The 14,721-nt window shown below is 44.0% G+C and overlaps 1 protein-coding gene across 1 annotated transcript in view; it reads left to right on the top strand.

Annotated features, from left to right (window-relative positions):
* The window catches only part of gask1a (golgi associated kinase 1A), a 71,552-nt gene that overhangs the window by 42,048 nt on the left and 14,783 nt on the right, over positions 1-14,721 (top strand). The window contains exon 3 of the mRNA XM_072394975.1: positions 4,269-4,706. Coding sequence (XP_072251076.1) covers positions 4,269-4,706 — 438 coding nt within the window. The remainder of the gene's footprint in view (positions 1-4,268; positions 4,707-14,721) is intronic.

Genomic DNA, 14,721 nt, shown 5'->3' with positions numbered 1-14,721 from the left:
GTTACGGTAATGAAATGAAGTGTTACGGTAATGAATTATGTATAATCAGGGCTACAAATTGTGTGGTTCGTTATCTAGGGGTTATACTGTACTGTAGCAGCATTCCTTCTCATATCTACTAACTACCTAGCTAGCTGTAGCCATTTTAGCTAATAAAAAAAATTTTCCTTTAAAAATTCATAAAAAATTACAGGGTCTAAGAGACCCTGTAATTTTGACATTAGTTAGTACATTAAGAAGCATTAATTAACTGTTTACAGATATATTAGCAATTCCATCCATCCATCATATACCGCTTATCCGGGGGTCGGGTCGCAGGGGCAGCAGCTTTAACGAGAGAAACCCAGACGTCTCTGTCCCCGGCCACTTCCTCCAGCTCTTCCGGGGGGACCCCGAGGCGTTCCCAGGCCAGCCAAGAGACCTAGTCTCTCCAACGTGTCCTGGGTCTTCCCGGAAGTGCCCGGAACACCTCACCAGGGAGGCGTCCAGGAGGCATCCTAACCAGATGCCCGAGCCACCTCATCTGACTCCTCTCAATGCGGAGGAGCAGCGGTTCTACTCCGAGCCCCTCCCGGATGACTGAGCTTCTCACCCTATCTCTAAGGGAGAGCCCAGACACCCTGCGGAGGAAACCCATTTCGGCTGCTTGTATTCGCGATCTCGTTCTTTCGGTCACTACCCACAGCTCGTGACCATAGGTGAGGATGGGAATGTAGATTGACCAGTAAATAGAGAGCTTTGTCTTCTGGCTCAGCTCCTTCTTCACAACGACGGGTCGGTGCAGAGCCCGCAACACTGTAGATGCCGCACCGATCCGCCCGTCAATCTCACGTTCCATTCGTCCCTCACTCGTGAACAAGACCCCGAGATACTTGAACTCCTCCACTTGGGGAAGGATCTCATTCCCGACCCGGAGAGAGCATTCCACCCTTTTTCGGTTGAGAACCATAGTCTCGGATTTGGAGGTGCTGATTCTCATCCCAGCCGCTTCACACTCGGCTGCGAATCGCTCCAGTGAGAGCTGAAGGTCACGGCCCGACGACACTAACAGAACCACATCATCCGCAAAAAGCAGAGATTCTGAGGTCGCCAAATCGGACACCCTCAACGCCCTGGCTCCGCCTAGAAATTCTGTCCATAAAAGTGACAAAGAATCGGTGACAAAGGGCAGCCCTGACGGAGTCAAACTCTGGGACCGGTCATACAGAGACCGAACGGCCCCTATCAAGGGGTCCGGCACTCCATATTCCCGGAGCACCCCCACAGGACTCCCCGAGGGACATGGTCGAACGCCTTCTCCAAGTCCACAAAACACATGTAGACCGGTTGGGCGAACTCCTATTAGCAATTACTAATACTAAATATTTGAAATTATTGTGTATTACTTAAGAAACACAAGGGACCCTTATTGTAACCGGGGGCTCACACCAAAAGCGGCGTGAGCGGCCAGCTGCCATTCATTTTCAATATAAGCTGGCGTCGATGAGTGGCCGGCGTTGTGAGCGGCACATTGTGAGCTTCGTGAGCTTCAAAAGTTGAGAAAGGCTCAACTTTATGCAAATGAGCAGCGACGCGACGACAGCCAATTGGGACCGATCTGGATTCTGAAGGTGGAAAAAAAGCGGAAAACGGCAGAGCGCAAACACAAAGAAACACTAAGAAGGCTGCCCAGAGTACGATCCATGGTGAAAGAGGGAACCAATGTATGGATGGCTTATTATCTGCTAGTTGCTATACATATAAGCCACGCCCCTTTGGCCGCTTCCGGCTTCTCTGACCGCTTCTGGCAGAAGAAGAAGCAGAAGCGGCGGGCGACCACAGCCGCTCACGACGCTTTTGGTGTGAGCCCCCGGTAAAGTGTTACCATATTAGAAATATACTTGTGTCAAGACCAGTAAATATTTGGATGGGAATGAGTGATACCTTCAAATTTTATTTTTGTACAGAAACTATTTGTCAAGTCTTTTCAGATTACTGAATTGACATTTTTTAAATTACTTATGAAATTTACAGTACAGGAAAGATTTAGTGTAAAAAAAAATGCAATTTTGTTACGGTAATGAACATAATAACTAAAATTACTGTATCAATAAAAACATTTCTGAATGTTTACACTATGTGACTATTCTGAACTATTAACAGAACATGCATGGAAAAAATAAAAGGTCTACCTTTCATACATATTCAGTTATCATCAATTGAAAATGTGTTACGGTAATGAATTTATTTGGTCAACGACTCAATAAAACATTCCGAAAATGTATTAAAGAATGTGTATTGTATTGTGTATTGACTAATTTTAATTGAGCCAGTAAATTGAGACCCTGCTTAATACTAATAAGAGAAAAAAATAGCAAAATTGACCTAAATTTGTTTTTGCAAAGGTTAGGACAGTTTCGTGAGAATCACCCAGTTACTCTACATGGTATTTCCTTGGCTTCTAGTTCTACAGTGAGGAACCTTGGAGTTATTTTTGACCAGAATTTATCATTTGACGCACATATAAAAGGACTGTCTTCTTTCACCTTCGTAATATTGCTAAAATCAGGAACATCCTGTCTCAGGGTGATGCAGAGAAACTAGTTCATGCATTTGTTACTTCAAGATTGGACTACTGTAATTCCTTATTATTGGGCTGTACCACATATTCTCTGAAAAGCCTCCAGCTGATCCAAAATGCTGCAGCCAGAGTTCTGATGAGAACTAACAGGAGAGATCATGTTTCTCCAGTTTTAGCTTCTCTTCATTGGCTCCCTGTTAAATTCAGAATAGAATTTAAGATTCTTCTTCTCACATATAAAGCTCTTAATGACCGAGCTCCATCATATCTTAAAGATCTCATTGTAAGATATTTTCCTAACAGAGCACTTCGCTCCCAAACTGCAGGTTCCCAGAGTTTCTAAAAGTAGAATGGGAGGCAGAGCCTTCAGTTATCAGGCTCCTCTCTTGTAGAATAAGCTGCCAGTAAATGTCCGGGAAGCAGACACCCTTTCCACTTTTAAGATTAGGCTTAAAACTTTCCTTTTTGATAAAGCTTATAGTTAGGGATGGCTCAGGTAATCCTGAAACATCCCATAGTTAAGCTGCTATAGGCTTAGACTGCTGGGGGACCTCATCTGTCACACCTTTCCACACTTTGCTCTCTTTTTCCCCCTGTTTAATTTCTCAATTGATTTTATGTACATGTGACATTATTGTGGTTATTAACTTGTGTTTCCCTGTTCCAACAGATATCCTTTGTATGGTGTTTTTCGCCCCTCTTTTCCCTCTTTTCTGTCTTCTCAAACCCCAGCTGGTCGAGGCGGATGGCCACCCTTCCTGAGTCTCGTTTTGCCAGAGGTTTCTTCCTGTTAAAAGGGAGTCGTTCCTCGCTCAGGATGGGAGATTGGACTGAAGACCAGTTTCAGTGCAATCTGTTGGTTTCCTTAGCTAGGATATAAATTTTTGAATTGGCTCTATATGAATTAATTGGATTATGATTACGATGAATTGAATTCCAATTGGCTTGAATTGGACTATATTACTTAAGTGCCTTGAGATGACAATTGTTGTAATCTGGCGCTATATAAATAAAATTGAATTGAATTGAATTGAATTGAATGAGATCTTTAAGATATGATGGAGCTCGGTCATTAAGAGCTTTATATGTGAGGAGAAGAATCTTAAGTTCTATTCTAAATTTAACAGGGAGCCAATGAAGAGAAGCTAAAACTGAATACTCTGACTTCAGACAACAACAAACCACAATGAAAAATAGTCAAACATGAACGAAGATGATTCTGCTTTGGTTGGCCCTGTGGATGGGAAGTTTTCTTTTAAAAAACAGATGGGATGTTCGGTAGCGTAGTAGTGGCTACAGTCCTCGCTGCAGTCACCCCGTTTTCAAATCGGCCTTTTACTGAGTGTCATTCCCCCTCTCTCTGCTTTCTGTCTCTTTTTATCTGTCCTGTCGATTAAAAGGCATAAAAAAAAAATTTTTTTAAACGGACAGATGGATGGAAGCGTCGATAAGAGCATGGTTGGTTAAGTACCACCTTGAAAAAAAATAAACAATGTTTTGTTGCTTAAGCTTATGTATTCATTCATTATTCAATGGTATATTTCGATTAATTGATTATAAAGCCTCTGATTAATTAAATTGATTTTTTTAATCGAGTCCCAGCCCTAGTTTAAATTAAAGATTGTAACAAACCTTTGCAAGCCTCTCTTTATTCGCATTATACTTGAATTCAATAAAATGCTTGATGTAATGTATTTATCTATTACAGAACCCACAAATGGTGAAAGATTCACAAAAGCATGGAGCAGGACTTGAACATACAGCCACCCACAGCGAGCGCTGTCAGCAGGGATACTGCTCCCTGATCAAACGCACCAGTGACTGGTTTGAGGTGTTCGCCTTCCACTTGGACAGAGTATTGGGACTCAACAGAAGTCTACCTGCAGTTTTGAGAACTTTCCACAGTGACATTCTGCCCTACCAGTACATCAGCGGTACCCCCAGACCTGCTGTGTGGTGGGATCCTGATATTCAGCATCTTGCTGATAAAGACAATGATCAGAACTCAGTGCCACTCAACTGGGTCCAGTACCAGAAGCTACTACAGGCTAAGTGTGGGAACAAAACAGATCTAAGATCGGAGCCCTGTGTGGGAGTCCAGCACTCAGAGTGGGGAAGACTGGCTCTTTATGATTTCTTATTACAAGTAAGAGAAGTGATTTTATCTTTTTTTCCCTTTGGCTTCCATCTGTTGGAGATTGCAATATGTACACACAAGTAACAGTGGAGGAAATAAACAAATCCTAGGAAAGGGTAACTCAGACTTTGTGAGATAGAGAAAACCAATATGAATTAGGAGAGAGTGTGAGACTTCAGGCTCTTGTCACACAACAGTACTTTACTGCAAAATGCATTTCAGACATTTGCATCTCAAGTCCATCAAAGTTGAGTTGATTGTATTTACATTTATTACAGATTTGTTGTACTGCAATATGTAAATATACTTATACTTGTGATATCCTTATGATTCCACTTCAATTCAGTTCAGTTTAATGTATATAGCACCAAATCACAACAAATGTAATCTCAGGGCACTTCAAAGATACAGTCCAATTTAAGCCAATTAAATTCCAATTCATTGTAATACAATCTTAATCAAATACAAATCAATTACATTCCAAATGAGTCCAATTCATAAACACTGAGCCAACTAAAAGAAAGTAGCCTAGCTATGGAAACCAACAAATTGCACCAAAACTTCACTTCGATCCAATCCCCCGTCCTAAGCATGCATGAGATGACTCTGTAAAGAAAAAACTCCCTTTTAACAGGAAGAAACCTCTGGCTGAACCAGACTCAGGGAGGTTGACCATCCGCCTCGACCAGCTGGGGTTTGAGAGTGCAGGAAAAAGGGAACAGCGAACACCATAATACCAGACCAGGGATACCTGTTGACAAAGAAAATCTCAAGTTAATGACAATATTAATGTCATATGAATATGGAGAAAAAAAGGAACAGATTGATGAAAGGAATATAATGGGTGGTCCTCAAGCAGTTGAGGCCTATAGCAGCATAACTATGGGATGTTTCAGGGTCACCTGAACCATCCCTAACTATAAGGAAAGTTTTAAGCCTAATCTTTAAAGGTAGAGAGGGTGTCTGCTTCCTGGACATATATTGGTAGCTGGTTCCACAGAGAGAGGCCTGATAACTGAAGGCTCTACCTCCCATTCTACTTTTAGAAACTCTGGGAACCACAAGTAAACCTGCAGTTTGGGAGCAAAGTGCTCTGTTAAAAATTTCTAACTATGAGATCTTTAAGATATGATGGGGCTTGGTCTTTGTGAGCTTTATATGTGAGGAAATACAGTTTTAATTCCATTCTGAATTTAACAGGGAGCTAATGAAGAGATGCTAAAATTGTACAAATATGATCTCTCCTGCTCCTTTCTCATCAGAATTCTAGCTGCAGCATTTTGAATCAGCTGGAGACTTTTTAGAGAATTGTATCAAATCTTGTAACAAATCCATCCACTACTTTTTCTGCATCACTCTGATGCAGATTAGTATGTTCCTAATTTTGGCAATATTACAAAGGTGAAAGATGGCAGTTCTAAAACCTAAAACTGTCTGAGAGTGCTGTTTGTGGACTACAGCCCAGCATTTAATACCAGAGTCCCCTCCAGGCTGGTCACTAAGCTGTGTTATCTTGGACTGAACTCATCTCTGTGTAGATTGATCCACAGCTTCCTAACCAGCCGACAACAGGTGGTACGCATTGGTTACCATAATTCATCCCCTTTCACACTCAACACTGGATCCCCTGATGTACTCCCTGTACACACATGACATCAGAAAACAATATCATCAGTAAGTTTACTGACGACGCAGCCATCGTGGGGTTAATCTCCCATACCAAGGAGGAGGCCTACAAGAAGGAGGTCATCGACCTGCAGAGCTGGTGCCGGGAGAGTAACCTCCTGCTGAACACCAGCAAAACTAAGGAGCTGATTGTGGACTATAAGAGGAAGCAGCAGAGTGACATCCGTCCACTCTGCATCAGCATGTCTGAGGTTGAAAGGGTGGACAGTTTCAGTGACCATCACTCAGAACCTGTCCTGGTCACTGCATGTCAACAGGACTGTTAAAAAGGCCAGGCAGCGTCTGTGCCACCTCAGAGACTTCAGGCTCCACCTCAAGGTGCTCAGGAACTTTAACACCTGCACCATTGCTAGTATCTTGATTGGGAGCATCATCACATGGATGGGCGGCTGCAAAAAACAGGATCTCTTGGACCTTATCAGAACAACCCTACCCGACCTGCAAGACATTTACATCAAACAATGCAGGTTGAGAGCTGAGAGGATTCTCAGGCAGCTCCACCACCCCGGACAATCGCTCCTCTCCCTGCTGCCTTCAGGCCGTTGGTTCCGCAGCCTAAGAACCAACACTGAGAGGATGAGGAAAAGCTGCTTCCCCCAGGCCATCCGTCTGCTCAACAGTGAGCGCTAAACTGGACTATGTCACTTTCACTTGCTGTTTATTAATACTGTACATTATAGACACCTTATATTTTTTTTATTTTATACAATGACACTTTAAACAGAGACATTTTAAATTGTTTGTGACTATTGTGATAGGGCTCTTATTTTATTCATATTTAATTTTAATTCACATTTTATTGGTAGCAGGACAAGGAAAACATTCACTGAACATTGTACTGTGAATAATTGTGTCAAATAAAACAAATAAAACTTTTGTATCTCTAGGATAGATTCTTGTCAAAAATAGCTCCAAGGTTCCTCACTATAGCCCTTGAAGCCAAGGGCTAAGGCAACAACCTCAGTTTTATCTGAATTTAGGAGCAGAACATTTGGAATCTTCCAGGTCTTTAAGACATGCTTGTTGTATAACCAACAATTGGTTTAATCTGGCTTCATAGACAAGTATACCTGAGTATCATCAGCATAGCAATGGAAATGTTTGTCATGCTGTCAAATAAGATTACCTAATATATAAATGTATAAAGTGAAAAGAATGGGTCTAAGCACAGAACCTTCTCAGAACTCCAGGACTCCAACACAAGATTGAAATCTATCAGATAAACATGATTTAAACCTGCCTAATGCAGTTCCTTTAATCTCAATAACATGTTCAAGTCTCTGGAATAGAATGTTGTGATCGATTGTAGCAAATGCCAACAATACCTAGCAAATTTTGGACTGGATTAGATTTTTTTTTTTTTTTTTTTTTTTTTTTAAATGAAGGAGTCCAACACATGGTGCATGGTGGTGTGGTGATTAGCACCATCACCTCACAGCAAGAGGGTTTCAGGTTCAACTCCCAGCTGGGGCCTTGCTGTGTGGAATTTGCATGTTCTCCCCGTGTATGCGTGGGTTCTCTCCAGGTACTCCAGCTTCCTCCCATCGTCCAACAACATGCATGTCAGGTTAATTGGTGTCTCTAAAATTGTCCCTAGGAGTAAGTGTGAGCGTGTGTGTGGTTGTTTGTCTCATTTGTCTCTGTGATGGACTGGCAACCTGTCCAGGGTGTACCCTGCTTCTCGCCTGATGATCACTGGGATAGGCTCCAGCCCCCCCGCGACCCAGCCGACAGATTAAGTGAGAATAGAAAAATGGATGGATGAAATTAATATATATAATATATTTTCTATATTTCCTTGACTAAAAATGTTTGTACAGTTTTATGTGTATTCTATGTCAAAATGTTCATATCTTTTGGAATCCATGTGTTCAGCGATCACAACCTAAATTCTTTTTTTAGTGTGGTTTATTCATAATCCAGTCAGAGCACTCAGATCATCAAATGAGCTGCTCCTTGAGGTCCCAAGATCCAGGCTTAAAACTAAGGGTGACCAGCGTTCTCAGTGGCTGCTCCAAAGCTATGGAAAAGCTTGCCACTTCGTATTAGATGTGCTGCATCGTTGGAGTCATTTAAGTCTTCCTTAAAAAAAATTTTTTTTCTTTTTTTTTTTTCTTTTTCCCCCTTGTCCTGTTCAGCATTATGGCAGCAGAATTGTAGTCTGAATACCTTTGATGCCAAACAGATTTGCTTTGCCAAGGGAAGTTTTATAAATGTAAAGCTCCTCTTGATGCCCATTTATTTATTTCTGTTGACAATATATGACATGTAATAGAACTGAACCGGACCGGGGGACAAGGAAAGAAGAGGAAACAGAACAAAAATAGAAACAAAAACCAGACAACCAGCTGCTACACCTGTAAAAAACAAAACAGACAACAATCCATGGCCTCTGAGGGGAATCCAGCCTTAGCGCCACCAGGAGCACCTGAAAGCAGACAAGCAGAGAAAAACAAACACACAAACAAACAAAAACAAGCACAAGAAGCGGCAATCGCATACAACACAGCTGTGGATAGATGACCTGAGACGACATGATAATACATCAACTGCTTAGCGAGCATGCTACTGGGCTAATGAATGTGTGTGTGTGTGTGTGAGAACATGCAACACCCATGGCACAGGACCTACATGATAACCGTGCTTAGTTATGAGTGTATAAGTGTACAGAGCCACAATCCACAGCCCCCCAAAGCAATCAGAAGCAGGCAGAGAGGGTCACAAGACCCAGGCCACCAGCAGCCCTTACAGAGCACAGAACCCAGGAAGCCCACCGCAGGGACAACCACGCATCCACCCAGAAGACAGCAGCCCCCGGACAGAGCCCCCATAAGCATAGGGCAGAGGCCCTCCGAGAGCCAGGGGCAACAGCCCACCGACCCCGCCAGGCTCCAGTCGCCCAGACACGGGCCGTGCACTGGACCTGGGCCCCAGGAGCCCGAGCGCCCCCAAACCCCCCGGCAGAGGCCCCACCCAATACCCAGGAGGGCCAAGCGCCCCAGACAGCCACACAGTGGGTCAGCGCCTGCCCCAGCACCCCTGGCCAAGTGCCCTGGGAGTCAAGACGTGCCCACAGGTGGTTGAAGTCGCGAGCATCGGGGAGAGGCAACGCCGCCCCCCCATCGGGAGAAGCACAGGCAGGCCAGGCGACAGCAAGTCCCAGATCCAGGCCCAATCATTACCACACACACTTTCACGTCCCATAGATCCACACATCCTCCCTCCCTCGACTCCGCTGGGGTGTAGTGCAGCGGGCACACCAGGGGGCCAGCAGCCCCCCAGCCACCACAGACCCCGAACCAGCAGAACAATTACTTAATCCTCTTGGCCCCTCCCGCCCCGAGCAGCAACCAGGAAGCAGGGGTGTGGGAAGAAGACCCCTCCCCTCACCCTTCTGGCTTTTCAATATTTTCTAATAGTGAGCGATTAAAATTGAGGGGCAGCCCAACTTGTAGAACTGGGAGCACGGCCCTCTGGGCAGCCTACATACCCAAAGAGCCCCGCCCACCAGATGCCACTCAGTGTAACCACCCCCCAAGACCTAATGTGTGTGTGAGAGTGTGTTTGATAAGTAGTAATGTCTAAGGTGTAATTAAAACAGGGGCGGGGAACTGCAGAGTGCAAGCAAAGGGGACCACCTACGTGGCCCCATCCACTACACCCCACCGAACACACACGCCCCCAAAACCCTTCATGTGTGAGTGTGTGCTGTGTACAGGAGCCAGAAGGGAGAGGGGTATAGGGATATACACCGGGGGAGCTACTCTTCCCCGGAGAGGGCAGCCAGGGACTGGCTGCAATAGGCATCCCCGCTATCTGGGAGCCAACACAGGGCAGGAGGGGCTGATGTCCACCAGGCTCGGGGCCTGCAGCGACCATATTCCGGGAGCTACTGTACCCCCAGAAGGTACCCATCCCGCCCCACCCCACCCCGGAGGACCTCTACAAAAAACAAACAAACAACAAAAAACAAACAAACAAACCACCCGGTCACACCAGTCACAGCAGCCCGGGCCTGAGACCCACCATCACCCAGGCCCCCCCCCCAACAGGGGAATAGCACCCCCCCCCCCCCCCCCCCCCCCCCCACCGCATGCCCCAACACCCTGAAAAAAAAACAACCATCTGCAGACATCTTGGAGGTCCCAGAGCAACAAGCCCGGCACCAGGACCTGCACCAACCCACCCATACTGTGGCGTGTCCAGGGCAACCCAGCCCCCCCAGGCACAGGCAGGGCCCCCCCCCCGGGTGCAAGGCAGCGCCCAGCCACCAGGGCCCAGGCCCAGCACCACCACCCACGCCAGAGCGGCCCAGCCACCCGGCATAGAGCCAGCAGCCACCACCCCAAGGCCCCTAAGGGACCCCGCCCCACATCGCAAGACAGCCCCACCCGCAAGCCCCCAAAACTGCCCTCCAAGCCCGACACAAAGTCCCCCCCAACAATGACCAACCCGGTCCCCACGACCCGAGAGACCACCAGACGCCCGAAGCCACACAGCCCCCCCCAGTACACACCCAACCGCCCAGAGCGACGGGACAGCAACCCACCACCACCACTATGTGATAAAGCTAATCAGAGGGGACCAGAGAGAATGAAATTCAGCCAATTGATGTTTTGAGGAGGCAGACGTTGTTTCCATGCTAATATAATCTAAAAGAAAATTTCTAAACTGGTTAATACACAGATTGTTCTTTGCTTTCCAGTTCATGAGAATAGTTTTCTTTGCGATACATAACACTGTGAGAACCATGTGTGCTGAGTTAATTTCCATGTTGATGTTGTCTAAGTCACCCAGTATGCACAGTGTGGGGCATGCAGGGATGCTACACTTTAGCCATGTTGATAGGTCCTCACAGACTTCAAGCCAGAACTTCTGGACAGGCGCACAAAATCACAAAGCGTGTGCATAATCATCAGGTGTGTTATCTGTGCAATGTGAGCAGATGTTTGAGTGTGTTAGACCCATCCTGAACACCCTTTGTTTTGTATTGTATGAGCTGTAAATTAGGATTCTGAGTCATTCTGAATATTTGTGGCCAGAAGCTATAACTAGAACTGATGGATAAATCTGCCTCCCATTTTGAGGATGGAAGAGACATTGTGTCATCTATTTTAGACAATAATTTATATATTTTTGATTGTAGTTTTGGGGTGCAGATGCTTAGAAATTCTGCTACCCTAGTCGGGAGTTGTAAGTCTGGTTGGTGGAGGATATATTTCTTTGTTATTATAGAATTGCTGCCTATCTCGTGTTGTGATATGAGCTCATCAAATTAAATAAAATTTCCATTTTGGATTATATGTTCCAGATGTTTGATTCCTTTGATCTTCCACAGAGTAAAGTTTAGCATTTTTTTGTTTTGCAGTATGTCAGGATTGTTCCAGATGGGTGTAAGCTTACATGGGACAATTGAAGACTTTGTTATTTTAAGAAATTCCCACCAGGCTGTCAGAGAGGTGCTGATGTTAATGCTTTTGAAACATTTGTGATTTTTTAAGTTTTGACTAATAAGTGGCAGGTCAGAGATTTCCAGATTATCACACAATGCTTGTTCTATATTTATCCATGGTTCATCTATTGGGCTAGGTTTAAACCATTTTGATATATACTGTAACCTATTGGCTAAGGAATAGTGCTGAAAATTAGGTAAATCTAATCCACCACAGTCCTTGGTCTTCTGTAGGGTTTTTAAACTAATACGTGGTGGTTTCTTTTTCCACAGAAATTTGGAGATGCATGAATCTAGTGACTTAAACCAAGTAGCAGATGGTTTTATGGGGATCATTGAGAACAAATAATTAACTTTTGGTAGTATCATCATTTTAATGGTTGTAACTCTCCCCATAAGTGATATAGGTAAGGACTTCCAACGAGAGAGATCGTCCTCTACGGTCTTTAATAATTGCACATAATTTAGCTTTGTTAGCTCTGAGAGCCTGGAGGAAATGTTTATGCCTAAATATCTAATATTTCCTGACTGTAAAGTGATCGCAGGTATATTCTGGACTCTGCAGTTAATGGGCAGAACTGTGGTCTTAGACCAATTGATAGAGTAGTCAGAAAGTGCTGAGAATTTATTTATGAGTGTGATCGTGTGAGTGAGAGACGTTTGAGAGTTCTGAAGGAAAAGTAAAACATCATCAGCATAAAGACTTATTTTATGCTCAATATTTTGGGGTTGGATGCCTTTAATATTTCTATCTTGTCTGATAGCAGCTGCTGAAGGTTCGATGAAAATAGCAAAAAGTGAGGGAGAAAGTGGGCAACCCTGTCTTGTACCTCTCTGCAGACTGAAGCTTGGAGAGGTTTGATCATTTGTCCTGACGCTTGCATTTGGGGAGCTATATAATATCCTTATCCAGTTGATGAAGTGTGACCCAAACCCAAATTTGTTTAATGCTGCGAATAAAAATGTCCAGTTCACTCGATCAAATGCTTTTTCTGCATCTAGAGAGACTATTGTGGTTTCCAGGTTGTTGATGTTAGAATAGTCTATGAGATTAATTAGCCTGCGAGTGTTAGTGGATGAGTGTCTACCCTTTATAAAACCTGTCTGGTCAGGATGTATTATAAGTGGAGTTATTTTTTCCATTCTTTTGGCAAGGGCTTTACAAATTATTTTGAGGTCTGCATTTATTAGAGATATTGGGCGGTAGCTGGATGGAAGTATGGGGTCTTTTCCTGGTTTCTGTAGCAAGATAATGTTAGCAGAGTTAATGTGTGGGGATACTCTGCCATTCTGCTTAACTTGTAATACCATTCTGTGAAATGCAGGTGCCAAAACAGTAAAAAATTCTTTGTAGAACTCTGCTGGAAAACCATCTGGTCCCGGGGCTTTGTTACTAGGCATATGTTGAAGGGCTTCATGGAGAGCCATTGCCTGTTCGGTTTGTAATTTTGGAAGGTTGATATTACTAAGAAACGGATCTATGTTACTGTCTGATGGGTCATTTTGTGATGAATATAAGGTTTTATAGAAGTCCCTAAAAGCATTGTTGATTACATCGGGGTCATGGGTGATATTTCCTTTTGAGTCTTTAACAGAAGTGATTGTTGTTTTCTCTTTGTTTCTCTTTAGTTGGTTAGTTAGGAACCTTCCAGATTTATTGCCGTGCTCAAAGTTCTCCAAGCGAAGTCTTTGTATCAGAAACTGTGTTTGTTTATCAATAATTTTGTTTAATTCAAGTTTAGCTTTCCTTAGTTCATTCAGTGTGTGTAAAAATATTTTTTTCTCCTTGGCCTTTGGTTGTCTTGGTCCTGCTGTGAGCCAGAGTTGATCTTTCCTGTTGATTCCTGTATTGTTTTGTTTGATGGGTTTTGCATACTGTTGTATTTATTTTACTGTTCTTATTTTATGGTACTTTAATTCTTTTTTTCTTCTTATATTCTTTATTTTTTGTTTTTATGGTACTTTTATTAATATTTGTGAAAATCACTTTGATATACTTCGGTTGTTTAAATGTGCTATAAAAATAAAAAATAAAAATAAAAATTGCAGGGCCAACACAGAGACAAACAACCATGCAACTCACACTTAATTCTTGAGTCAATTAAGATTCAGCAATTATAACATGCATGTTTTTGGATGGTCAGGGGAAGCGAAAGTACCTGGAATGAACCCACACCTACATGCAGAGAACATGCAATCTCTGCACAGGAAAGCACCAGCTGCTATTTGAACCAGAAAGCTTCTTGCTGTGGGGTGACAGTGATAACCACCACACCACTTTCCCACCCAATATTAAAATTAAGATCAGATTTATTGTCATGTACATGCAGGGAAATACACAAAATTTCTCCTCCACATTTAACCCATCCAGGTTGGCCTGCTGAACACACACATGCACATGGTTACACACTCATGGAAACAGATACCATATAATGGAGCAGTGGGCAGCCATTCACAGCGCCAGTGCCTTGCTCAAGCCTTGGCCGTGGCAGGGAAATGAACTGCCACCCCTCCAGCTGTCAGTTCACCAATCTTTTGAGTGGCAAGAGTAGGAATCTTGTGGGGATCTTGATTCAAGGTAGCGCGGCGAACGGCTGCCTAGGTACTGCACTCTCCACCACGTATTCTGATGGATTTCTGAACTTTTGGCTGGCGGTGCAGCGGCTCAGTGCAGGATATGGAGACGAGGCAGACGAGGGAAGCAAGCGGGTGCACTTGTGAAGCTCAGACAACGGCGCCTCCACATGGCGCTCCCATCCATACATCTCGCCAATATCTGCTCCCTGCCTCACAAGATGGATGATCTGCTTCTCCTAAACAGGACCAACAGAGACTTTGCGCATTCTGTGGCCCTTTGCTTCACGGAAAGCTGGCTCTGGGACTCCA

This window comes from Leuresthes tenuis, unplaced genomic scaffold (assembly GCF_036924035.1).
Source record: "Leuresthes tenuis unplaced genomic scaffold, fLeuTen1.0.hap1 SCAF_10, whole genome shotgun sequence".
In the NCBI taxonomy this organism is placed as follows: Eukaryota; Metazoa; Chordata; class Actinopteri; order Atheriniformes; family Atherinopsidae; genus Leuresthes; species Leuresthes tenuis.
This window is presented reverse-complemented; position numbering and strand designations above follow the sequence as displayed.